The 23,835-nt window shown below is 42.0% G+C and overlaps 1 protein-coding gene and 1 pseudogene across 1 annotated transcript; both read right to left on the bottom strand.

Moving 5' to 3' along the window:
• Window positions 1–7,221: 7,221 nt before the first annotated feature.
• Window positions 7,222–8,709, bottom strand: LOC102849018 (uncharacterized protein C2orf78-like). The gene is made up of 2 exons (XM_006897786.1): window positions 8,536–8,709; window positions 7,222–8,304 (listed from the first exon to the last, which is right to left on the bottom strand). The coding sequence occupies exons 1-2, from the start codon at window positions 8,707–8,709 to the stop codon at window positions 7,222–7,224; spliced, it is 1,257 nt and encodes a 418-aa protein (XP_006897848.1).
• A 71-nt stretch (window positions 8,710–8,780) lies between these two features.
• The window catches only part of LOC102848608, a 23,398-nt pseudogene continuing 8,343 nt past the window's right edge, over window positions 8,781–23,835 (bottom strand).

The following is a 23,835-nucleotide window of genomic DNA, read 5'->3' as shown; positions in this document are numbered from 1 at the left end:
GGTGTTCAAGCTACCAAGACACTGGTTAGTCAAAAAGAACTCGAATTCACTGTCATTGAATTACTTCAGATTTATGGTTAGTCTCTATTAGTTTCTGACTCAAACTGGGTTCCTTTTGACACAAACCTTCATTAGTTTCTGAGGCTGTAAATCAAACAGGAAGAGATTAGATTCCAGGCTAATCCAGGTTGTATGTAGCAGGTAAAAATACTTCATCCCTTTTACAACTGCATAATATTCCATTGTGTGGATATGGTTTGTTGTGTACCGTAGAGTCGGAACTGACCCATAACTGACCCTCCGGTCGGTTTTCAGAGGTAGTTAATCGCCCAGGAGGAGATTGCCCATCCTAATCCTGTGGAGCATCTGGTGGTCTTGAACTGCGTGCCCTCAGGATTGCAGTGCAGCTTCTTGTCACTAGGCCACCAGAGCTCCCATGTTTATTTATCCATTAATCATCAATTGTTGAAGATTTAAATGATTTCCGCTTTGGGGCTGCTGTGATTTGTGTACAAGTTATGGATAAGTGTTTTGTTGTTTCCAGCATCCAAGTCCTACATTTCTCTTGTTAAAACACAGTTTTTGATAGTACTGTAGAGGTATCCATCTTCCCTCATAGCCTTCTCCTGCATCCTCTGCAATGTCCCTTCAAAGCTCACAGACGACCTCCTCTGAGCAGAGCTCCGTAAGAAAACCATCCTTCACTTCCTCTCATTCGGTGACTCCTTTCTTATTATCAGTGATTGGAGGAGACGATAGAGAACCTGTTTATTCATTAGTTAAAATCAGAACCAATTTGAATAAGACAATGTTGTTATGTGGCATTGAGTTGCCTGCGACTCATAGCGACCCTCTGTACAACAGGCCTAAACTCTGCCCTATCCTGTGTCAATCTCATTATCTCTGACAGACCTTCCTCCATTGCCCAGTCACTGAATCAATCCACCTCATAGAGGGTCTTCCTCTTATGTGCTCTGTGCTGTCCCTTCACCCTCCCAAGCATGACGTTCCTCTTCAAGGACCAGTCTCTCCTCACATCATGTCCAAAGTATGACAGACAAAGCTTCAGAGTCCTTGCCTCTAAGGAGCAGCCTGGCTTCACTCTCTCCAGGGCAAACCTGTTTGTTTTCTTAGCAGTCCATGGTATATTCAATACTCCTCTCCAACATCACAGCTCAAAGACTTTTTGTCACCAATAATACTGTTTGGGAAGAGAGGTTTAAAGCTGACATACTTTGCCCTACCCATTGTCGTTCTGTCTCCAGACTAGCCCTGAAAGATTTTGACATTGTCTCAGTTTGGTCCAGAGCTAAAAGTTTATATTCTTAACATCTTTTAAATAAAGTAACATGCCCCAGTCATGACCTGCAAATGAAATTAAAATAAGAGGCAGGCCTGACTATTGCTTGAGGATGTCCCCACATGTGGGAACAGGTCCAACTCAATACCAAACCGCTGGTGTGGAGTGGATCTGAATGTCTACTGACCTAGGACAGAGTAGAAACGACCTATAGCTCTTCTGAAGGTGTACATTACAGAAACATACTGAGTAAGCTTTCTCCTATCAAGAAATTGAGTGTATTTGAAATAATGATCTTTCGGTGAAGCACCTTACCTTCCAGCATTCACGAGAGGCCATGCCCCAGAAATCCTGGTGACTAAAGTCTTCTGTTTTATTTCAAAATATTCTGAGAGCTGTCTAGCAAGAATTGACTATAAATTATTAATCCAGAACTCCTTACTGTTTTTAATAATAGATAAGACTTTCAGTAACCTCGCTTAAACATATCAACAAAAAAATGAATACATTTAAAACCACTATGGGCAGATTGCCTCTCTCCAAGGTTCATAACTTCTATTTACTTCACATTTCAAATTGTGATTCATTTTAGCAACAAAGTTCATGGGAAGAAAGGGATACTAGAAATAGAACTGCTCTGTGTGAAAGAAATTGAACACTAAAAAAGAAGAAGATAAATTTTGCTTTTTCAATTGAATTTTAAATCTTGAGACTTTTAAAATAAAAACAATTTATCTCTGGAAATGACATTATACTGGATTGGTGAAAGTTCACAACATATCTTATGCCGAATGCCTGCCGGAAAATAATCAAACCAATAAAGGCCGTAACACATGTGTACTTGCTGAATTATTAAAAAGACTGACTACATAAGATCTGAAGAAACTTAGCTTTCAGCTCTCAACATTATGGCTTTTCATTCACTCTGGACTCATTTCAACAAAAGACCTGTGACCTCAAAGCTATAAGTTTACATGTTATGATCTTTCATAGAAATGCTATCCAAGACAGGAATTTATGAAATGAAGTTGTCAAGATATTGAAAAAGAGTTCAAGTTGCTGAAATAATAAAACAGAGACTATATAGATGAGGAAAAAAACCTCACAAAGCTTAACAAAACCTCACTAAAAGGAAAAAGAAGTCAAGACAAAGACTTTTTTTCCTAAATAAAACTATTCATCTATTGTTGTTATGAGTCATCAAGTTGAATATGAACAACTACGATAACTAAAAATTTGTTATCCACCCAGAAGTTTCAAAGTAACTGTATTCCAAAATAATATAAATTTATCCACACTTTCTTTTAAAGTTAAACAAGAATCTTTCTTTTTATGTAGACATTGCAAAAGAGGATGATGGTCATGACAAAGCATCTTGCAGAATCCTGAGACTGATTGAAAACTCTAGACTGTTTTATAGAACCATGTCTTTAAGCTAAAAGAGTAACAACAAGAGAAAGGAAAACTATCCAATTGAAAAATGGATATGAACAGACACTTCACCAAAGAAGACATTCAGGTGGCTAACAAGCATATGAAGAAATGTTCAAAATCCCTAGCTGTAAGAGAGATGTAAATCAAAACAACTATGAGATATCATCTCACCCCAGTAAGTATAGAAAAATTTAACAGAATAGCAAACAACAAATGCTGGCAAGGTTGTGGAGAAACTGGAACCCTTCTTCACTGTTGGTGGGAGAATAAAATGGTGCAACCACTGTGGAAGGCGGTGTGGCACTTTCTCAAAAAAGTTACAAATAGAGAGAGATACCATTCGACCAAGCAATTCCACTATGGGAATATACCCCGTAGAGACCATAACTGCCACCTAAGCAGATATATGCACACCCATGTTTATTGTGGCTTTATTCAAAATAGCAAGGAGTTGGAAACAAACTAAGTGACCATCAACAAATGAATGGATAGAGAAGCTGAAGTATAGTCACACAATGGAATACTACGCTGCATTGAAAAACAAAGAACTCATGCAATATTATTCAAATTGGGTGACTCTGGAGGACATTATGCTGAGTGAAATATCTCAGTCATGAAAGGACAAATACTGCATAGTGTCACTGTTGTAAAACAGGACTGAAATTGGGGTTGGGGGTGACTGAGAATGATGAGATAAATAGTGTATACTGCATTGAAACAGAGGAGGGAAAAAGTTGTTTAAAAGGGATATGTGATTAGGTATTTTTGTCATGACAGGAGTCCAGAGTAAAGGCTGGAGTGGACCTGGGGGGAGGGATTGTAAAACAATGAAAGAATTTTTCTTTTAGTTTTCAAAGAGAAGAGTGTACTGGGGGTGGGGGGGCGGCCAGGGAGAAAAGTGAAACAATGAATGAACGAAAATCCAAAGTCTCTGTAAATTTTCATTAAAATTAATAATAATTTTTTTTTAAAAAAGCTAAAAGAGTAATAGCCTGGAAGCAGGAGCAGCATCCACTTCTGAAATGACTTGCCTCTGGAAATTCTATGTACGAACAGTGCTCAGGCCGTTTGTTCATAGAGTCGCTATGAGTCGTCTATGACTCGACGGCACCACCACCACCAGCAACAATAAGAATGTTCTGCTTTCCCCTATATTACACTCACTATTCATTAGCAAACAGGGCCTGAATTGTGTTTCAAGGGGTTTTTTGTTGTTGTTGTTATAACATTGTAGTCTGTCACAAATTCCTAGAATTTCCATTTACATGAAGCACTATGAATTAATTACCACTGTAATAAATAGGAATTGTATCTCCCTGTTTTGGAAATTTTTGTAAATAATTTCTAAGAAGTTCTTTCATTAGATGCTCTGCATTAGTGCAATTATTCTACTATAAATACTTATCTTCCTTTTAAATTTTTATTTACAGTGACAGTGCAGGAGAGGAAGAACCTGGATGAGACGGATGGATACAGTCTCTGGGGCAATGGGGGTTGTTGTGTCAGAATTCGTGAGACTGGCACAGGACAGGGAAGGGTTCAGAGCTGCTGTACATCACAGGCGACTCAATGACACGTAACAACAACAAGAACAACATACTATATTGGTTGTTTTGTTCTGTTTTTTTAATTTAAGCTTCTTGTTTAGAGTCAACAAGATCTTAGGGAGGGCCTTTGTAAGTCAGTTGTTATTTTGTTTTGGAGGAACATTCTTCTAAGTGGTACAGCAGTCTTCTGTCAATATGCTGTATTGAGATAACCTGGGGTTGCTGTGATGCTGAATCTTGTGCCATTGAGGTGTCAAATGCCATAACGTTTATACATGGTCGACAGTGTTTAGTGGAGCGCCCAGTGTAAGACAGGTTTGGAAGCAGGGGTGGCATCCACTTCCCAAACAACATGCCTCTGGAAACTCTATGAACTTTCATAAATGATGATAGTTATAGAAAATCTTCAGGCCTTTTATTCCTAGGGTTGCTTTGAGTCTTCTCCTTTTATTATGGGGCCTTTTACTGGTGTACATGTGAGGGTTTTTTTTTTCTTTATGGATTTTTGTTGAGTGTTATCTATACTGAAGGCTGTAGTGTTTTGTTTTCATCAACAAGTGAACAGACTTCTCTTTACATTCATATAGATTGTATCATCTGCATATTGCAGAGTACTACTGAGTCTTCCTTCCATCCTGGGATTTCAGAGACAGTTAATCGCATGGGAAGAGATTTCTCACCCTTCTTCTGTAGAGCACTTAGTGTGTTTGAACCATAAGCCTTCAGGATTGCAGTGCAGCTTTTTGCCACTAGGCCACTAGAGCTCCCTCTCATATGGTAAGTGAAAGAAGCCAGACATGAAGGCCACAATACTTATTATCTCACTTATATGAAGTACGCAGAGTATGAAATTCTACAGAGAGAGACAGCTGGATGATTGCTTGTCACGGGCTAGGTGGAGAGAGGAACGAGAAATGGGATTGACTGTGAGAACCGACTCATAGCTGACCCTCCAGTGGGCGTTCAGAGGAAGTAAATCACATAGGAAGAGGCTGCCCATCCTTCTCCATTGGAGCATCCGGTGGATTTGAACCATGTGCCTTTGGGGTCTCAGTGCACCTTCTTATCCCTAGGCCCAGAATACGGGTGCATTTTTGGCGTGATGGAATTGAGAGTGGAGACAGCTGCACAATCCTCGTGAATACACTAAATGTCCCTGAACTGATAACTGTCAAATGGTGTGAAATTTTTACTATGCATATTTTTAGAAGACCGTTTCATGTAAATTGCTAATTCTCCCCAAGTGACAGCCCACAACCGCATCTTCCCACTCCTCCAAGCCCTCCACTCTCCCATATCATAACTGCTCTTGGTGCCCTGGACCCTTGGGCGCCTGCATCCTCTCCCCTCTTTCTTCTTCCCTCACCCCTCTCCTTTCACCTTTCTCTCCCCTCTCCCCTCCTCCCTCTCCTCTCCTTTCTCCCCTTCTTGCCATACTCAGTGCGCATGCGTGTCCACCTCCTTCCATCTGGAAGTTGACATTCAGAGGCGCCTTTTCTCCAGCGTGTCGGTTGATGTCACTGGTCATCAAGAAAGCTGTGGACGACCGTGTGGTGGAAGAGGATAGTGCTGAACCTTCAGTACAGTATTTAGCCCTCCCATGCGCCCCTGTGTTGCCCACCCTTGACCCGATGCTGTGCTCTGAAAGCCCCGCTGACCTGCAAACACTGCACTTCTGACAGCAGTGACCTCAGTGACATGGGGCCATCGCTGCATCTCACCAATAACTTGGTGCAGCGACACTGGCCTTGCTGTTGATGGGATGGCGCGTCTGAAGGCTCCCAGGGGAGATGCTGAATGAATGGCCCTTCGTGGTCCTGGCCCTGCCCTTCTAGATGGGCCTCAGGGTGCTGCACGTCCTGGCCTGGGCCCCCCAGAGGGCTCTGAGACTTCCACTCCCCACCTAGTGGGTGTGAATGAATGGGAATGGCTTAATTGTACCAATTAAAAGAGTTGTTATTGTGAGGTACCCTCAAGTAAGCCTCACAGCAACACAGTGAATAACAGGCCTGACCTCTGTCCTACCCTGGGCCAACCTCATAGTCTCAGAAAACTTGAGCCTTTTGTTGTGATCACAGTGTCTGTCTAACTGGTGGAGGGTCTCACTCTCTTTTGCCATCCCTCCTTCGCCAAGGAATAGCCTCTCCTAGCATTGTGCCCAGAGTGCATGAGAAGAAGCTTTGCCATCGTTGCCTGCAGGGAGCCCTCCTGTCTGCATTCACCTTCACCACCTGCACCATCCACGTGTAGGGAACCTGAACTTGAACCTGTTGGAAGTGTGTCCTTAGAGCTCTTGTTTTCCAAAGACTCTGTTAGAGTCCAAGGACACAGAAAAGCGGTCTCCAGGGAAGATTTCTATAACTCTGCCGGCTAACCCAGACCCAACCGCTCATCTTCACTTCTACTCAAGGTTTTTTTTTCACTTGAATCTCAGCTCATGAAATCTCTCATCTTTTGTCCTTCACAGCATCAGGACTAAATCCTTTATTTTTTCCACAGTTCTAATCCTCTTTCCTCATTATTCTATCCAAATTTGACTTCGTTTAAACCATTCTTTCACTTTACCCTCTCAAAAGAAAACAAACAAACAAACAAACAAACACCACACACACATCACACACATTGAGGACATCTGGAAAGACAATGCTCTTTTTTACCACTCACCTAGTAATTCTATTATTTTCTTTATTAAATATTTTAAAAATGAAACTTGCATTTGTCTATCTATGTATATATACACAGAAAAAAGAGTTGGTGTCAAAAGAGACATAAAATTCCTCGCTGGTGCAGTCACCCTGCATAACCCTAATAGCAAGCGATCTCCAGGTCTTTCTCCCGCTGCAGGAAAACCTGCACTTTGCCCCGCGAAGTGAACTTGGCGGCCTCCTCCCGCTCCTGCTGCGCCCGCCTCTTCATGGCCTCCCGCTCAGGCCTCTGCTCCTAGGTAATGGGCGTGGACATCACGGGCTCTGGGACGTTGGGCTTCCTCCATGGGATAGGCTGTAAGCTGAAGTCTCGAAGGAGAAACTGTGCTGGAGGCTTAGCTGGGGGCTGCAGCTTGTTCCCACCGGTGACCGCGGGCTCTCGCTGGAAAGCAGCGCCAGATGCTGCTGTGTGGACCGCAGGCCTCAGAGGAGCAGAGTGGAGGACACGGGGCCGAGCTGGGTTGGTCAGAGCTGGTTGGACCGAGTTAGGGAAAATTGGCCGAGTTGCTCCAGCAGGACGCACGCCAGACCCATTGACAGTAGCTGTCTGGGATCCATTGTCAGTAATTGGTTGAGCTGAGTTGGAACCAGGCCTAGAAGGGCGACGTGCAGCCAGAGATGGTGGCCTGCGAGGAACAGGTCTCACCTGAGGCTTGTCCAAGGTGAGAAAAGACAAAGGTACCAACTTGACCTTCCCAGGGGGTGGCAGCTCATCCTGGGATGGAGGTGGATGATTCTCTGCCTGGCCCTCGGGTTTCTGGGCTCTGACCTGGGTTTTCTCAGGCCCTGTCCCCTCAGGGGGGATGTGCAGCCATGGTTTGATTGCTGGGCCTGGCTGGGGGTGTTTGGTGTTGCTGGAGTTCCCCAAAGCCTGGGAAGAAAGGAGCCCAGCTTTGTTATCCCTCCTCTTCCCCAGAGCGTGGAAGACCTGCACAGCCTCCAGCATGTGCGCGCCCAGGCTGCTGCGAGGCTTCTTAAAGGTCTCCTGGCCAAGCTCAGGCTGATTTTTCTTCCTCTTGCTCCTGGGGAATCCAGGCTTCAGTCCTAGAACTTGGTTCCCTGGTTGCTTACTGCCTGCAGCTTTCTTGGGATTGTTTTCGTGGCTCCTTTTGGCCTTCTCTGAGTGACTCTTAGTTTTGTTGACCCCGCCTGATGCAGGTTTCTGAGGTTTGCTGGTAGGATGCTTGGCTCTTTTGACAGGAGCTCTGTCACTGGTCTCTGTATTGCAAACAGGCACTTTTCCCTCTGGGATCTGTACCTGGATCTTGGTCTCTGGAGCCACAGTGATAGACTCAGAGGCTTTGTGTTTTTTTTCTTGCTCGTTTGATCACAGGAAGTCTTCATCTCCTTGGAAGACAAAAGGCTGGAGACAATCAAAGCTGAAGACACCAAAGGGATCAGTGTGGATCTGGTGCAGGAAAAGTCAAGCCTGATGAAGACTTCCTGTGATCAAAGACCTGAGGAACGTATGTATCCTCTACCAATTTGGTGACAGCTGCTCATTTTCAAGTGCCTCTTGGTCCTCAACATTAAAGCTGGTCTTTCTTACTTCAATGTTTGCAGCACCAGGCTGGTCCTCTTGATTTAGAAGACCTACACGAGCCAGAAGTTGGTATGTATAAGGGATTTCTGGTGGAATTAGTGGAGGTTCTTTATTTTCTGTTGCCATCAAGTAGGCATCCAGAGACTTTAAAAATTTGGTTTTACCATCATCAGGATTCATACCCTCTGTTTGTTCACAGCTTGCAGCTGGAGGCAGTGCAAGGAGTTTACCAGCAGTCTCTCCTGGACCTATCACTGGGATGTTCTCAAGTTCATTTTGTGGATGACTTTGAAGCGTCTAGTTATTCCTGGGGCAGGACATTGGACATTCTTATGTTTATGACAGACAGAATATCTGGCGTGGTTGTTGCCATCTCAGGAAAGTCTCCATCCCCGGGGAAGTTTCCATCACTACAAAGGAATCAAGGATGAAGATGGTCAGTCAGGTACTGGTAAGTGAGGTGCTCCGCTACTCTCCAGCAGAGCAGTTAAGTGCCTTTCCTGATGTTTCACTGCTATTTGTACAAGCTCTTCTTGGGGACCGTGGACAGGCTACTGGAGGTTGTTGTTCTAATTCTGACTCTTAACGCCATGTGTCTTGTTTTATTTGTATTTAATAGGGTGCTTACATATCTTAGATATAGTGTTAAGGTTTATTAAGAATATTAAATGTTTTATAAACCCAGTTATTCTCACAAATATTCTTTTTCATTCTTTTGAGTGAATAAGAACACTTGATGTTGTTTACTAAAGACAGGAACTAGAAGATATCTCCAGAAGATATGGAAGAGAGGACAAAGTCTAGACTTGGATGCTTTGGCCAAAGTGTGTGTGAGAAATTATTTTCAAACCATTTTAGGAAATTTTCTTTGAAAAGTTTTTCTAGATATCCATAGCTGTGTTGTTCACTAAAGTTTTCTTCTACACTCCCCAACCCTTCTCATCCTCTTTATGCCTCCAAGATTGATTTTGTATGTAAACGTTATTTACATTTTAAAAATAAGATCCTCATACCATAATTTTCTTTCTGTGACTGACTTCTGTCACTCACAAATAATTTGTTGTTGAACCCAAGATTTTATATCTTTATGTAAATGACGTAGAAGGAAATGAGGAAAAGTTAAACTGGTACTGGTGCAATAAGAGTTAGGAAGTGGCTTTCAAAGATTCTAGAGATCTGACTCACAACTCAAACCCATTGCCTTCCAGTTGAAACCAACTTATATGTGACTCTCCACTGGGTTTCTAAGGCAGTAAGGTTCCTGAAAGGCAACTACCCATCTTCTCCCAGCATCAGAGCCAATGGTGGCTTTGATCTGCCAAAGAACTTTGGGCTTTGGGTTAGAGATGTCAGCCCTTATGGAGGCCGCCAGAGTTCTTCGTCAAGGCCAGGGAAGGGTGATAACGACAATATGGTGGCGGTAAGGCAACTGGTCAGCTATAGCAATGGAGCTATGATGTCCCTGGACATGATCTTAGGGTTTCCTTCTATAGAACAAAATGGACCATACACTGTCCCTGGACCAGGTGTTACACAGAGGCTGGAAGCATTGGAGAGCATTGACTGAGGGTAGTGTTCAAAGTCTTAAAACCAAGTTCTATGTCTTCAGGGACTTCCCTCTCCCCAGACTCAGGCTTGACCCTTCTTCTTCTCTCCTCTTCCCTTTGTACTCACCTAGACAACGTACTTCTGAGATGGGCTGATCAGAGACGGAGTAGTAAATTGCAGAGGTAGAGGCCGGCAGAAGGGCATCTGTAGGACGAATCGCCTCTAGCACCATCAGCATTTCTGGTTGAGGAGCAGGGCACCTGCCTCCTGTGTACAACTCAGAGCCATAGAATTGCAGGGAAGTTCCCAGATCTCTGGAGAGCAGTGGCCCCCATGTGCCCTGATTGGAGTTATATACCTGGCTCCTGTCCTGGTGGGGAACTGATCTAAGTCCCTGATTTGGTGTCTCCTGGACAAATCTAGCAGGTAGTGATGGATACAGAGGGCCTAAGGTGCTGGTGTCTGAAGGTCTGTGATACTGAATTGCCATGGGCACGGAAGACACAGCTGTGTCTTGGTCAGTGACATTAACAGTGGAGTCCCCAAGTGAAGAGGACTTCTTTTCAGTGCATCCTGGGAGGCTCCATTCAAAAATCCCCAGATGAGAGGAAGGTACAGTGAGCATCTGGCTCTGGCCCCAAACTACAGGCTGTATAGTTGTGCCAGCAGGTTGGTAAAGGTCAGCACTGCCCAGGAGCGGATGGAAAGAGGTGACAGAGGCTGATGGACGTAGCCATGCTGAGATGTCAGCTGGAGCAGAGATTCTGGAGAGGTTAGAGATGCTTTCTGTGAAGGGAGCTGAGTGGCTCAGCACAGGCAGAGAGAGCTGCAGAGAATCTGGAGTTCCCTGCAGAGGAGGATGGGGGAGACTTCCTGTAGGAAAAAAGAGGGTGGAGAGGAGTCAGTGAGTCTGGTACATTCTCCTCAGAAAACCTCTAACACCAGTGCCCTACAAGGTGCCGTAAATCCAGCTTCACGATGGCTGGATTGTAAAGGTCATTATATTCTGTATTATCTGCCAGTGTTCCCTCCTGGACACAGTCATGTAGAAGAACACAAGAATGGAGTTCATGTATTGTTTTCTAGTCCAGATACAACCTTCTCTCTGGCATTTCTTTCTCCTGAATACAAATATTGACTCATAATGTTTCTTGTTGTCGTTGTTGTTAAGTGCCGTCAAGTCGCAGGCGACTCATAGCGACCATTTCTTAGAATTAAAATATATTAGAAGTTTAGTGTCTTTACAGTATTCTGGTTTCAATTTTTATTTTAGGGGTGAAACACTGACCCTTAGCAATGTTGAAAGACTGTTCCAGTTATCCATGATGTGTGTTGCATTAAAAGTTTCCGGAAAAAATAGAGCCTGTCTCCCTTGTCAGAATCTCTGTTCTGAGCAAGGAATGGAGGTGATCCTTGGGGCTTGTTTTAATCTTTGGGCTCGTGTGGCGAAGGCTCCAAGGACTATAACATGCATCGTTCAGAGGATCTGTTCAAGTCCTTGTGTCCAGATCCTTGAGCAAGTGGAATTGCTGGGTCATGGGATGATGATATTTTTAGTTTTTTGGAGGAATTATCTAGTTGTTCTGCTGAATTTGTATCACATTATGTTCTCTAATATCAGGCATTTTGGAAGGAAGAAGTCATCTAACACTATGAGGGTTTGGTTCCTCATACCTAAAATTGTTGTGACAATGATCTCCATGAAAACAACAGTGATAAAAATGATGTTAGGAATGAATCAAAACAAAACAAAAATTCAGATAAAAATGATATTAAACTGTACATAAATCAAAGGTATATCTTTCTTATGATTATTCTACAGGAAGGTAAATTTACTAATAATAGAAAGCATTTAGCATCATTGGACTAAATCAGGTGGTTATTATAAAAAAAGTGCCATGTACTTTAAACATCAACATACACGAAATTTACTAGTAACTGACTGTGTTCCATGTAAGACATGGTGTATTATGTTAATAATATTAACAAAAAGGTTGTCGTGAGAAGACCTTGAAAGCATTTCTAAACAGGACAGGAAGAAAGAGGATGTGAATAAAATTAAACCACAACCATCAAATAGATATAAATAGGAATTTCTAGGCAATCACTGATGGGGATTGATATTTTGCCAAAATTGGTACAAAGAAAAGAAAAACTATGTCACCAAATTAATTTCTTTTGCTCAACCATTTGTCTGAGTATCACTTACCTGGAAAGACAGAGAATAACTCTAATATAAATGAATATTTCAATCAATATTGTCAATAGCAAACAGAGAAAAACATTTGAAGTTGTTGTCAAGTTTTTATATCCTTCAACCTCCAGGAAAATATATTACACAAACCCAGAAAGGAATCATGAGAACTAGAATTCATTATTAAAGAAACCAAAAGAATCATTTTAACGTAGAGCCATCCTCCCCCAGTAACTCTGCACAATTGTTTTAGGTAAATGTCGCATTAGAAACATGGGAGGTTGATGTTTCTTTGTTTCTGGGTAACTTAAATTCAAAACCAGTGGGTGACAATCAGCATTTCCTTGTAACCTAATATTCACAACAACAAATTAGTCATTGTCGTGTAAGTTAGGCACCACATATAAAAAAAATTATTTGAAGAGGTCAAACATCTTAAGAGTTTTTAGAGTATTGAGGGTACCATGGACTGCTAGGAAAAGAAACAGATTCATCCTGGAGAGGGTTAAATAGGGCTGCTCCTTGGAGGCAGGGATTCTGAGGCTTCATCTAATATAATTTGGACATGCTGTAAGGAGGGACCGGTCCTTGGAGAGTGACATCATGCTTGGGAGGGTGAAGGGACAGTGCAGGAGGGGAAGACCCTCTATGAAGTGGATTGATTCAGTGACTGGGGTAATCGGGATGGGTGTATCAGAGGTAATGCGATTGGCACAGGATAGAGCAGGGTTTCGGGCTGTTGTACACGGGGTCGCTATGAGTTGCGAACAACTTGACGGCACAACAACAACTAGTAAATATATATGTTGAAAACCTCATGTCTTCGAGTTCAGAGCTCAGTTCCTTTCTACGGAGCCACCAAAGCTCCCTCTTGTTTATAAAAAGCATTATATTTAAAATGTTTTCAGCATTCTTACTTGAAAACTGTCACCTGTGTGCTTTGTCAAAGATCTAGGTTTAAAAACCCAACCAGGTGTGATTATCTGATTGATAATCACAAGCAAAAAGCAATTGCTTTTTCAAGTGCTAGCCTGTAGGATCTGTAAACTTTAACCAACACAGAAGAAGAGGCAAGAAAGTTTTCAAAATTGCCCACCTAGTTTAGCCTTAGTTTCTTCCTGAATCATTAATCAAAGTATTTATTAAAAAATAAAAAGAGAAAAAAAGTTCAGGTTGCAGAACTCTAAATAGACCATTCTGTGTTGTTTTTATTTTAAGCCTTCGGTTTTCTTGGATGTTCCATCTCAGCTCTCTCCGTCCCTTGAGACTCCACCAGGCTGACATCCCTGCATCCTGTACTCTCTGTCCTCTGTGTGTCACATTGGCCTGTGCTTGATGAGAACTGTCCCAGGGCCTCCTGAGTGCAACCCCTGCCTCCTGTCAGCCTCGTGTTCTCCTCACTCCCTTACTGTATTCTGTCCTCCGCAGTTAAGATGGAAAAACTCACAAAACTTATGAAAATGCCATTTTGATAATTTTAAAATTTTTTATTGATCTGCATATAATAATTTATACATATTTTGTTTTGTATTTTGTATTTTATATAATCATTAATATATAGGATCTTTTATATAATAAATTATACTGTTCTGTGCCTATTACCACCCTTTTCAGCTTGTAATACCAGCTGTGTAGTCAGTTGGCATGTCCTCCCTCAGCACACGTTCCTAGTCTTCTGCATCTCGTGGACTTTCCTTATATTTCTGTTCAAATGCTCCCAAGAACTCTCTAGTATCATTTTCTCTATGGGTGTGTGCCCTTTGGGAGTCACTATCAGACAACGAAAGTCAAGCAATCTAATGTCTCAATGAAAATGAAAGGAAAGCAGATTCTGAGGGAGGTTCAAAGACTTGTCCAAAGTCACATTGCTAGTAAATGTTAAATCCAAAACTCAAAATAGGTTCCCGGGTTTCCACTTCAATATTTTCCCCACTAGTTCATCCTATGTTAACCTTACTATTAAATTTTGAGGGAAAGAGATATCTTATGAAAGCTTCTAAAATGAGTTCTTTCTTTACTTGACATGGTCAAAGAAGAAGTCACATCAACTCTAGATACAGGGGCTGAAGAGCTGGTATCAGAAGGTGTTGATGTGGCTGAAGAGAAAGACAATGTGTGTTCAGTGTGAAGACCACTGGCTACTGGTCACTGGTCCCTTTTGACGATCCAAGTAACCTATGGGAACCCCAAGATTATTCCAGGTGGTGATAGGTTTGGGGAAAGAATGATGTTACAAGGAGGACAGTTTAAAGGTCAGAGACAGCCAATCCGGAGGTCAGAACCCTAGAGGCCACATGGGGTTGGGTGGAGGGACCAGTAGTGGAGGTTAGAAGGGACCTCAGTGAGTGAGCTCTGAGGGAAAGTGGTCTTTTTTTTTTCTTTTCTTTTTTTACAGCCTCCCTGTTAGCTTTCCTGTTGTGAACACTGACATAAGGTTGTTTGGGTTTTTTTTGTTTTTTAATTGATTTTACTGTACAGAGGCTTTGGATTTCCACTCATTCATTGTTGCATTTTTCTCCTTCCCCACTCCTCCCCCAATTAGCTTTTCTCTTTGAAAAGTAAAAGACAAAAATTCTTTCATTGTTATTCAGACCCTCCCTCTAAGTTCGCTCCACTATGTATTCTACCTCGTTCTGGGCTCCTGTCATAACAATTATATCTAATAATAATTTCCTTTAGTTCTTAAGTGAAGTCATATCAAATTTTCTCATAGGTGTTTCTTTTACTTTATTTTTTTTTTCTTTCTGGTTGTATTGTGCTTTGAGTTTTTAAATCATAGTGGATTTTCAATTCTTCAGGCACATTTTCTTTTATAAAATTGGTGAACATTAATGAAGATAATTAAAAATGATGTTTTATTAACCTTTTCATTTTCTTTCCCTTCACCCAAACTAATAACTCTGTACTATCTATTGCTTTTTACTTCTCCATCCCTAGTCATCTGAGAGTGATTCTGAGTGTGAATTTCCCTAAGATACTTATAATAGTGGTTCTATAGCACAAATGGCCTTTAGACACGGACCAAGGTCACTCAGCATCACTTCCTCTCGATTCATCTGTGCTTTGCGGTGGTTGGCAAAGTCCTTATCTTTCTTTTGTGTGATGCTCCAAAGTGTCAATGTACCATAGTTTCCTTAACAATTTATCCATTCATAAGGGCTTGCATAGTTCTAACCTCTTTGCTTTTATGTATAATGCTACAATAAATACCAATGTGCAAGTTCATGTCCCTGTTTTCTTTTCCTTAGGAGATATAGGTATAGAGAGATATAGACATAGAGATAGAGATAGAGATAGAGATAGAGATAGAGATAGAGGTATAGATAGATATGTTGTTGTTATGTGCCGCCGAGTCGCTTGCGACTCATAGTGACCCTGTGTACAACAGCCCTAAATCCTGCTCTATCCTGTGCCAATCGCAGTGTCTCTGACACTCCCATCCCTATTATCCCAGTCACTGAATCAATCCACCTCAGAGAGGGCCTTCCCCTCCTGTGCCGTCCATCCACCCTCCCAAGCATGATGTCCTTCTCTAAGGACTGGTCTCTCCTCACAACATGTCCAAAATATGTTAGACGGAGCCTCAGAATCCTTACCTCCAAGGAGCTACTATATAACTATATCTATCTATATAGATATACAGATACAGATACAGGTATAGTTATAATAGATTTTGTTTTATAGACTTCAGTAATAGGTAATAATATTTCAAATGTTAGAATCCATAGGTAGACCTTTATAAAGTGTTGCAAAACCTGTCACCTTTGTACAGAGGACAGAGACTTCTAGGTTGAACAACGGCAGTTATTCCATAAGCACACTAATAGCTCAGAGCAGTACATGGACAGGAGTGCTTAAAGGGCCAAAGGAGAAGATGATACACATGGACTGACTGCAACCTGTGCAGACTGAGAATTTTTCAGAAAAGATCTTCTGTCTTTAATTTCTTCTCCTTGAATGCTGTCATCTTTCGCCAGAATGGTCTGGGCCAGGTTGGACTTTTCATCTCTCTTCCCTTCTCTTTCTCTTTTCTTTCCTCTTCATACAAGACATTGTGTCTGGCACAAGCCTTCCTCTTATATCCACGACTGTTACTTCTCCCAATTTCCCAAAGGAAGAATCTTCTCAGGGCCATGATGCTTCATAAAATGATCTCTCTACACTAGAAGAAGACACCAAAGCCTAGAAGTCACCCCTGACTTACCATCTTCTCTCTTCTGAGTTTTGGTTGCATTTTTTGGCCCAGATTTCTTTACCTGTGCCTCCTGAGACACTGTAGGCTTTTAAATATTCCATCATTTATATTTAGAGAAATCTGGGACACTGTCCCCCTTCCTGCCCACATAAATGTGTCCAGCATGCCAGTTACTCCAGCCTCCTCCCTGTTGCCAACAGCCACCCTGCAGTCTTGGGCCTCTGGGATTCTCTGTGCCTGCTTGGTTGCAAGGCTAGAAATAACGAGGAGAATAGATAGACAAAGAAGAGATGATTGGTGGTCTACAGAGAAGGAAATCAGGGAAGGGCATAGATAAAAAGGAACTGAGGTGAGTGTATTTCTATAAGAAATAAATTAATCCACTTTGGTCCCATTTTGTAAACATTTAGCTAATTCTGTTAACATAGAAAAATAAAGTGTTGTTTTTATATTTATACCTGTAGCTAGATAGTCCCGCAGCTGCCACAAAGTCCATACCCTTGAAAGCATAGTGTTAAAAAGATTTTCCTCATTTTGTCATATTATGTCACTTGTCCAATTCAAGTACATTTGCATAGATTGTTTAACTACTCTGGTTTTATCTCTCTCTATATCTATTTTATTTTCTCAACATTAACTTATTTTCAAGGTGCCAACAGCATAAATCATATCGTTATTTCTCTCTTTTTTTTAATCAATTGTGATTTGAATGAAAATTTACAAAGACTTTGACATTCCATTTACTCTCTAGTTCCATAGTGAGTAAAGAGGTGTGCTGCCACTCCAGAGTACAGGGTTCGAATCCCCCAGCTGTTCCACAGGAGAAAGATGAGCAACTTTCTCTTGTATAATTCACAGTGTCTAAAAACCCCACTGGAGGGTCAGGTATGAGTCTGACGTGGTACACATTTCATATAACTTTCCCCCACTTTCAATCTATAATGCATGTTATCTTTCAGATTGCTAATTGCACATAATGTCTGAGGTCTGTTCATTTCCGTTTGATCTTCCTTTCACGTATTCCAATAATGTCATCATCATCTATCTACTCTTTGTCTTCTCTCCCTGCCACATTCCTCCCCTCCCACTCCAGCCATCTAATATTTAGAACAGTGGTTTTATGTAGGTTTTCTGTCCTTTTGTGACTGAGTTCTTTGACTCAGCATAATGTCCTCTAGACTCAGCCATAAATGCTGTGTGTTGTTTCACAGGCTCTTCATCGCTCCTCAGTATTGTTTAATGCTTCATTATGTGAATGTACCAGTGTCTCTATTCATTAACCTGTTGATGGGCCCTTGGACTGCTTCGAGCTCTTTGCTGTTGCAAATAATGCTTTAATTAACTAGGATGTGCACACATCTGTCTGTGTCACAGCTCTGATTTCTTTCAGTAGATTCCCAGTAGTGGAGAGCTGCATCAAATATTTTACCTCCTGAGGTAGTGCCAGACTTCCTTCCATACCGTTGTCCTATTTTCAATCTGACCAACAGTGCATGCGGCCTTTGACCTCTGCGTTCCTGGCAACGTTTGTTGTTTGCTGTCCTGTTGAACTTTTCCACTGCTGCTCAAATGAGCTGATAGCTCACTGTGTTTTGATCTTCACTTTCTAGTAACTAGTGATGTTGAGCATCTCTACATGTCTATTGGCCACCTGAATATCCCCTTTAGTGATGTGTGTTTTCAAAGCTTCAACCATTTTGTAATTGTCTTATTTGTCCTTTTTCTGTTGAGGTGCTGAGGTATCCTATAAATTTTAGATATGAATCCCTTAACAGATATGTCATTGCCAAATATTTTTTTCTCAGTTTGTGCACTTCCGTTCTCATCTATATAGAATTGGATTCTTAGAATCTCCCATTCAAAGTCTGTTCATACCATAGAGGAAGGATTCTTAATTTGTTTTTATTTTCCCTCTAACAATCTATTTCCTTGTTCCCTCCTTAGATCTCTGATTCACCTTGAGTTGGTTTTTGTGTATGATGTGAGATGTGAATCTTGTTTCAGTTTTCTGCAGAAAAATGTCTAGTTTTGCCAGCACCGTTAGTTAAATATGCAGCCAATTCCACATTTAATAGATTTTATCTTGTTGTCTAAGATTAGTTGACTGAAGGCTAAAGCTTTGATTTTTGCATTCCCAACTTTATTCCTCTGCTCTGTTTCCATCACAATACCAGTAGCCTGCTGTTTTGAGATCAGAGAGTGTGGTGCCTCTTACTGTGGTTTTTATTTTTCAGTAGAGGTTTTCTTATTTGGGATCTCTTTCCTTTCCAAATAAAGTTGTCAGTTGCCTTTTGTATGCCCTTAAAAAATGGATCGGTATCAGTATTGGGATTGTGCTCAACTGGTAGTTTAATTTTGATAGGATTTTTCTTTTCACAAACTGAGTCTTTCGATGATCCATGAACTTGGTATATTCTTCCATTTAAGTAAGTCTTTTTTTGTTACATGAGGTAGTAGTTTATAATTTTCTTTATGTAGGTGTTCTTGAGTTTCTACATATATTTATTCTTAGGTCTTAGTGGAAGGGATGCTATGCTAGATCTGGTTCAGATCTGGGGGTTTTGGTCATGACCTCGTAGTACAGAAATTGACCTGGTTGGGTATCCCGACTCCATCTTTTGCTGGACTAGCAGATACACCCTGCCATGGCTTGATTTCTGTTTTATATAGCTTTCTGGGTATTCATCTACTTGTTTGTTTTCTAGTTTGTTCTTATAGGTACAATGTTTATCTACCAGGTTACTGTACTGGGGTGACTTGTATGGTGCTGAAGTGCTGAAATCTATGCGTCTAATTTTCAAATAATAAAGAGTCCACCCATGGTAGACAGGTCTTAGCAGAGCTTCCAGAACCAGACTGACTATGAAGGAAGTCTGGGCTTCCTCTCCTGAGATAACAGTCCTTCTAACACCTTGTTGGTTACAGATGTGCTTGTTGGAAATAGTGTCAGAAGAGTAGCTCCTCAAATTGTAAGATTCTTTAGTAAAGAAAGAGAAAAAGAATAGAAATGCCTGTGACTCGAAATAACACCTGACAATTGGAACATGGGATCTAGGAAGACTAGACGTCATCCAAAAGGAAATGAAACTCAAAGATCCACATCACTAGGCATTGGCCATTCAAGGTGAACTAGAATTGGCTATTTTGAGTCAGACAATCATGTGAGCTATTACAGCAGTCAAGTGAGGTGAATGTAAAGAAAGAAATGTGTGAAACACGATGTGTATAAACAAAAGGGAATGTATACAAGCTTTGTATGCAAACCCGTGTAAAATAAAAATTATTTTTCCAGGAAAGTTTATTCAAAGAACTAACCAGAAGTATGATGCTGTGAGTATTAATATGCTATCCATACACACACAAGGAAGTCTGGGTAATCAAACTATTATTAAAATATACACACCAATACTTTAATAAAAAATTAAAGATTTACCCATTTTTCTGTCTAAAATTAATGTAACAGGCAATAATTATATATTGAAAAAAATTGTGGCTGAAATTCCACAATTGGAGATAAAAGAAATAGTTAATATTTGGATAAACCTAGGCTTAATGATAAAAATGAGACTGGAGACAGAATGATATATTAGTGTTTATTCAATGGCTTATTCATTGCAATGCCTGGGGGTTTTTAAACATTATGAGCAAGTATGCACATGAATTTCACCTCAGAACTGCGTTGGATTCAGATTGACGACATCGGTGGAAAGAGTGTATAAACAGTGTCAACCTGAACAGTCCAAATGAGGAGAGGTGCTGGCTGTGGACAGACTGTCAACTCCTCATGCACCTGAGAGGTGAGGGGAGACAATCTCCATCACACATACTGTGTCCTGGGGAGACTAGTCCTTGGAGAAGAACATCATGCTGGGATACGTAGAGGGATCAGTAAAGGACAAGAATCCAGTGAGATGGATTGACACAGTGAAGCTAATAAAAAACTCGAGTATGTCCGAATGATGAGGACAGGACAAGGTTCTGATCTGTTGTTCAGAGGGTAGAAATGAGTTGTAGGCCACTCACTGTCACCTAGCAACAACAACAGTAAAACGCAGAATTCAGGAGGCTCAAAAAGATAGATATTTTTCCCAAATATTTCCCACCATTCCTCTCTCCTAAATTCTCACTTCCTGTCTCCAGAGACAATCGCTTATTTGAGGTTCATAAGTCCTTGTAAACACTGCGAGCTTATCATTAATATTGTATTTAGTCTTGTCAGTGTTGTCATTTGATTCAGATAAATCTCTGTTATAGACCCTGTCATGTGACTTGTAAGATACCGAGAAATATCCTAGGTCTATACCCACTACATGTCTTTAGCCCTCTGCTCTCAATGTGAGGACAGAAATTATCTCTAGCTATTTCCTGATGCCACAGATTTGTCCTATCTTCATACCTTCTCAGTCTGTATGCGGAACAGAGTATCCAGGAAATGGGGCTCTAAGAGGAGGAACGGGGCATCAGGATTGGAGGTGGACTCATCAACGATCCGCGTTGTACAGATGACACCACCTTGCTTGCTGAGGCCGAGGAGGGCCTGAGACCTTTGCTGCAGAACGTCAAGGACTGTAGCCTTCAATACCAATTGAAGCTCAACATAAAGAAAACAAAGATGCTCACCACTGGACAGATTGGCAGAATGATAGGATGAAGAGACTGAGATTGGAAACCGCTTCAGGTTGCTTGTTCCACAATCAACCCTGTTGTTACCAGCAGCCAGGAAATCCAAAGGTGAACTCCATTGGGAAAGCCTGCAGGTAGGATACCTCTAAAGTAATGAAGAGCAACAGTGGCAGTCTGGGGGTGATGTCTGTTTTATATAGCTTTTTAAATATTTGCCTACTTGTTTGTTTTCTAGTTTGTTCTTATAGCCACAATGTTTATCTGCCAGTTTCTTAGCAAATACTTGTCATGCATCAGAATGAGGGACACTGACTAGGGATGATAGAAGGAGAATTGATGCCTTTGAGCTGTGGTGCTAGAGAAGAGTATTGAATATAGCATGGACTGCTAAGAGAACAAACAGTTCACCCTAGAGTGGGTGAAACCAAACCGCTTCTTGGTGACAAGGATTTTAAAGCTCCATCTGACACACTCTGGGCATCTTGCAAGCTGGAACCAAACCTTGGAGAAGAACATTGTGCTTGGTAGAGTGGAAGGGCAGTGCAAGAGAGGAAGACCCTGGATGAGATGGAATGCCTCTGTGACTGAGGTAATGGAGGTAAAAGGAGTGTCAGAGACAATAAGGTTGACTCAAAATATAACGATAATCAGAGCTGTTGTACATAAGGTTGTTGAGTCACAAGCAACTCACATAACAACAATAACAGTAAAAACAGCAACAACAACTTAGGGAACACCGTTACAAATACTTAGACATAGTCAAACACCTCTCCAGATAGAACTTGGGGTTTGAAGGGTTCTCCTTTCATTATCATGCCTCTTACTGGTCTACTGTGAAGATTTTTGTTTTTCTTTACTGATTTATGTTGAGGTGTTATCTGTACTGAAGTCTGCAGTGTTTTGTTTCATTAATATATGAAGCGAGTTCGGTTTACATCCGTTTAGGGTGTATCTGCATATATCACAGGGTGCTACTGCGTCTTCCTTCAATCTTGAAATTTCAGAGGCAGTTAATAGCAAGGAGATTTCCTGTCCTGCCGAGCAGCAGGTGGATTTGAACCTCTTGCCTTCAGTATCGCAGCGTAGTTTCTACCCACGGGGCCACCAGAGCTCCCTCCATATAATGAGTGAAAGAAGCCAGAGATGAAGGTCACAGTGTGAATTATCTCACTTCTATCAAGTGTGCAGAGGATAAAATTCTATAGAGACAGAAAACTGGAAGACTTGTTAGGTGCTGAGAGGAAATGGGAATGGCTGTGAGAAGTGACTCATAAGTGACCCTCTGGTGGGCTTTCACAGACAGTAAATCATGTGGGAGGAAACTACCCAACCTTCCCCATTGGAGCATGTGGCGGATTTGAACACTTTGCCTTTGGGTTCACAGCGTACATTCTTAACCCTAGGCCAGGGATATAGATGAATTTTTTGCAACAAGGAATTCGCTGCACAGTCCTCGTGAATGCAATATACCCATGAACTAGACAGTGTCAAATTGTGAATTTCTTCATATGCCTATTTTTGGGAGACAATTTCATGTAAATTGTTTATTTCCTCTGGCGACAGCCAAAAGTACCGTCTTCCATCTCCTCTGTGCCGTCCACCTTCCTGTGTCCACTCCTCTAACTGGTGCCCTCCATGGAGCCCTGGGGAGCCCTGGGGAGCCCTGGGTGCCTGCGCCCTGCCCTCCCCCCATCTTGCTCCTCAGTCTCACCAACTCAGTATGCATGCGTGTCTACCTCTTTTGTCCTGGGAAATTGAAGTTCAGAGGTGATTTCTCTCCGGCATGTCAGTTAATGTCACTGGTCATCAGGAAATCTGTGGACGACTGTGTGGTGGAAAAGGATAGTGCTGAACCTTCAGTAGAGAACTTAGGCCTCCTTGTGCCCCTTTATTGCCCACCGGTGACCCGATGCTGTGCTCTGAAAGCCCCGCTGACCTGCGAACACTGCACTTCTGACAGCAGTGACCTCAGTGACATGGGGCCATCGCTGCATCTCACCAGTAACTTGGTGCAGTGACACTGGCCTTGCTGTTGATGGGATGGCGCGTCTGAAGGCTCCCAGGGGAGATGCTGAATGAATGGCCCTTCGTGGTCCAGGCCCTGCCCTTTTAGATGGGCCTCATGTTGCTGCAGGTCCCCTGGGCCCCCCAGAGGGCTCTGAGCCTTCCACTCCCCACCTAGTGGGTGTGAATGAATGGGAATGGCTTAACTGCACCAATTAAACGAGTTATTGTGAGGTACCGTCAAGTAAGCCTCACAGCAACTCAGTGAAAAACAGGCCTGACCTCTGTCCTATCCTGGGCCAACCTCACAGTCTCAGACAACTTGAGCCTTTTTGTTGTGATCACAGCATCTGTCAACCTGGTTGAGGGTCTCACTCTCCTTCGCCATTCCTCCCTCACCAAGGAATAGCCTCTCTCAGCAATGTGCCCAAATCGTGGGAACCTGCCCTGACCACCCCTGCCTGCAGGGAGCCCTTTACCACCTACACCACCACCTGTAAGGAACCTGAGCCTGTTCAATGGGTCCTTCTGAGTCCAAGGAACCAGAGCACAGTCCCCACAAAAGGCTTGTATAACTCTGCCGGTTGACTGTCATCTCCAGTTCTACGCAAATTTTATTTTCCTCACTTTAATCCACCTCATAAACTCCCTCATCTTTTGTTCTTCACAACATTAGACTAAATCCTTTATTCTTTCCTCAGTTCTAATCCTCTTTCCCCATTATTCCATCCAAATTTCTTTT

This window comes from Elephantulus edwardii, unplaced genomic scaffold (genome assembly GCF_000299155.1).
Source record: "Elephantulus edwardii isolate Elephantulus edwardi_28Jun2011 unplaced genomic scaffold, EleEdw1.0 scaffold00215, whole genome shotgun sequence".
Classification (NCBI taxonomy): Eukaryota; Metazoa; Chordata; class Mammalia; order Macroscelidea; family Macroscelididae; genus Elephantulus; species Elephantulus edwardii.
This window is presented reverse-complemented; position numbering and strand designations above follow the sequence as displayed.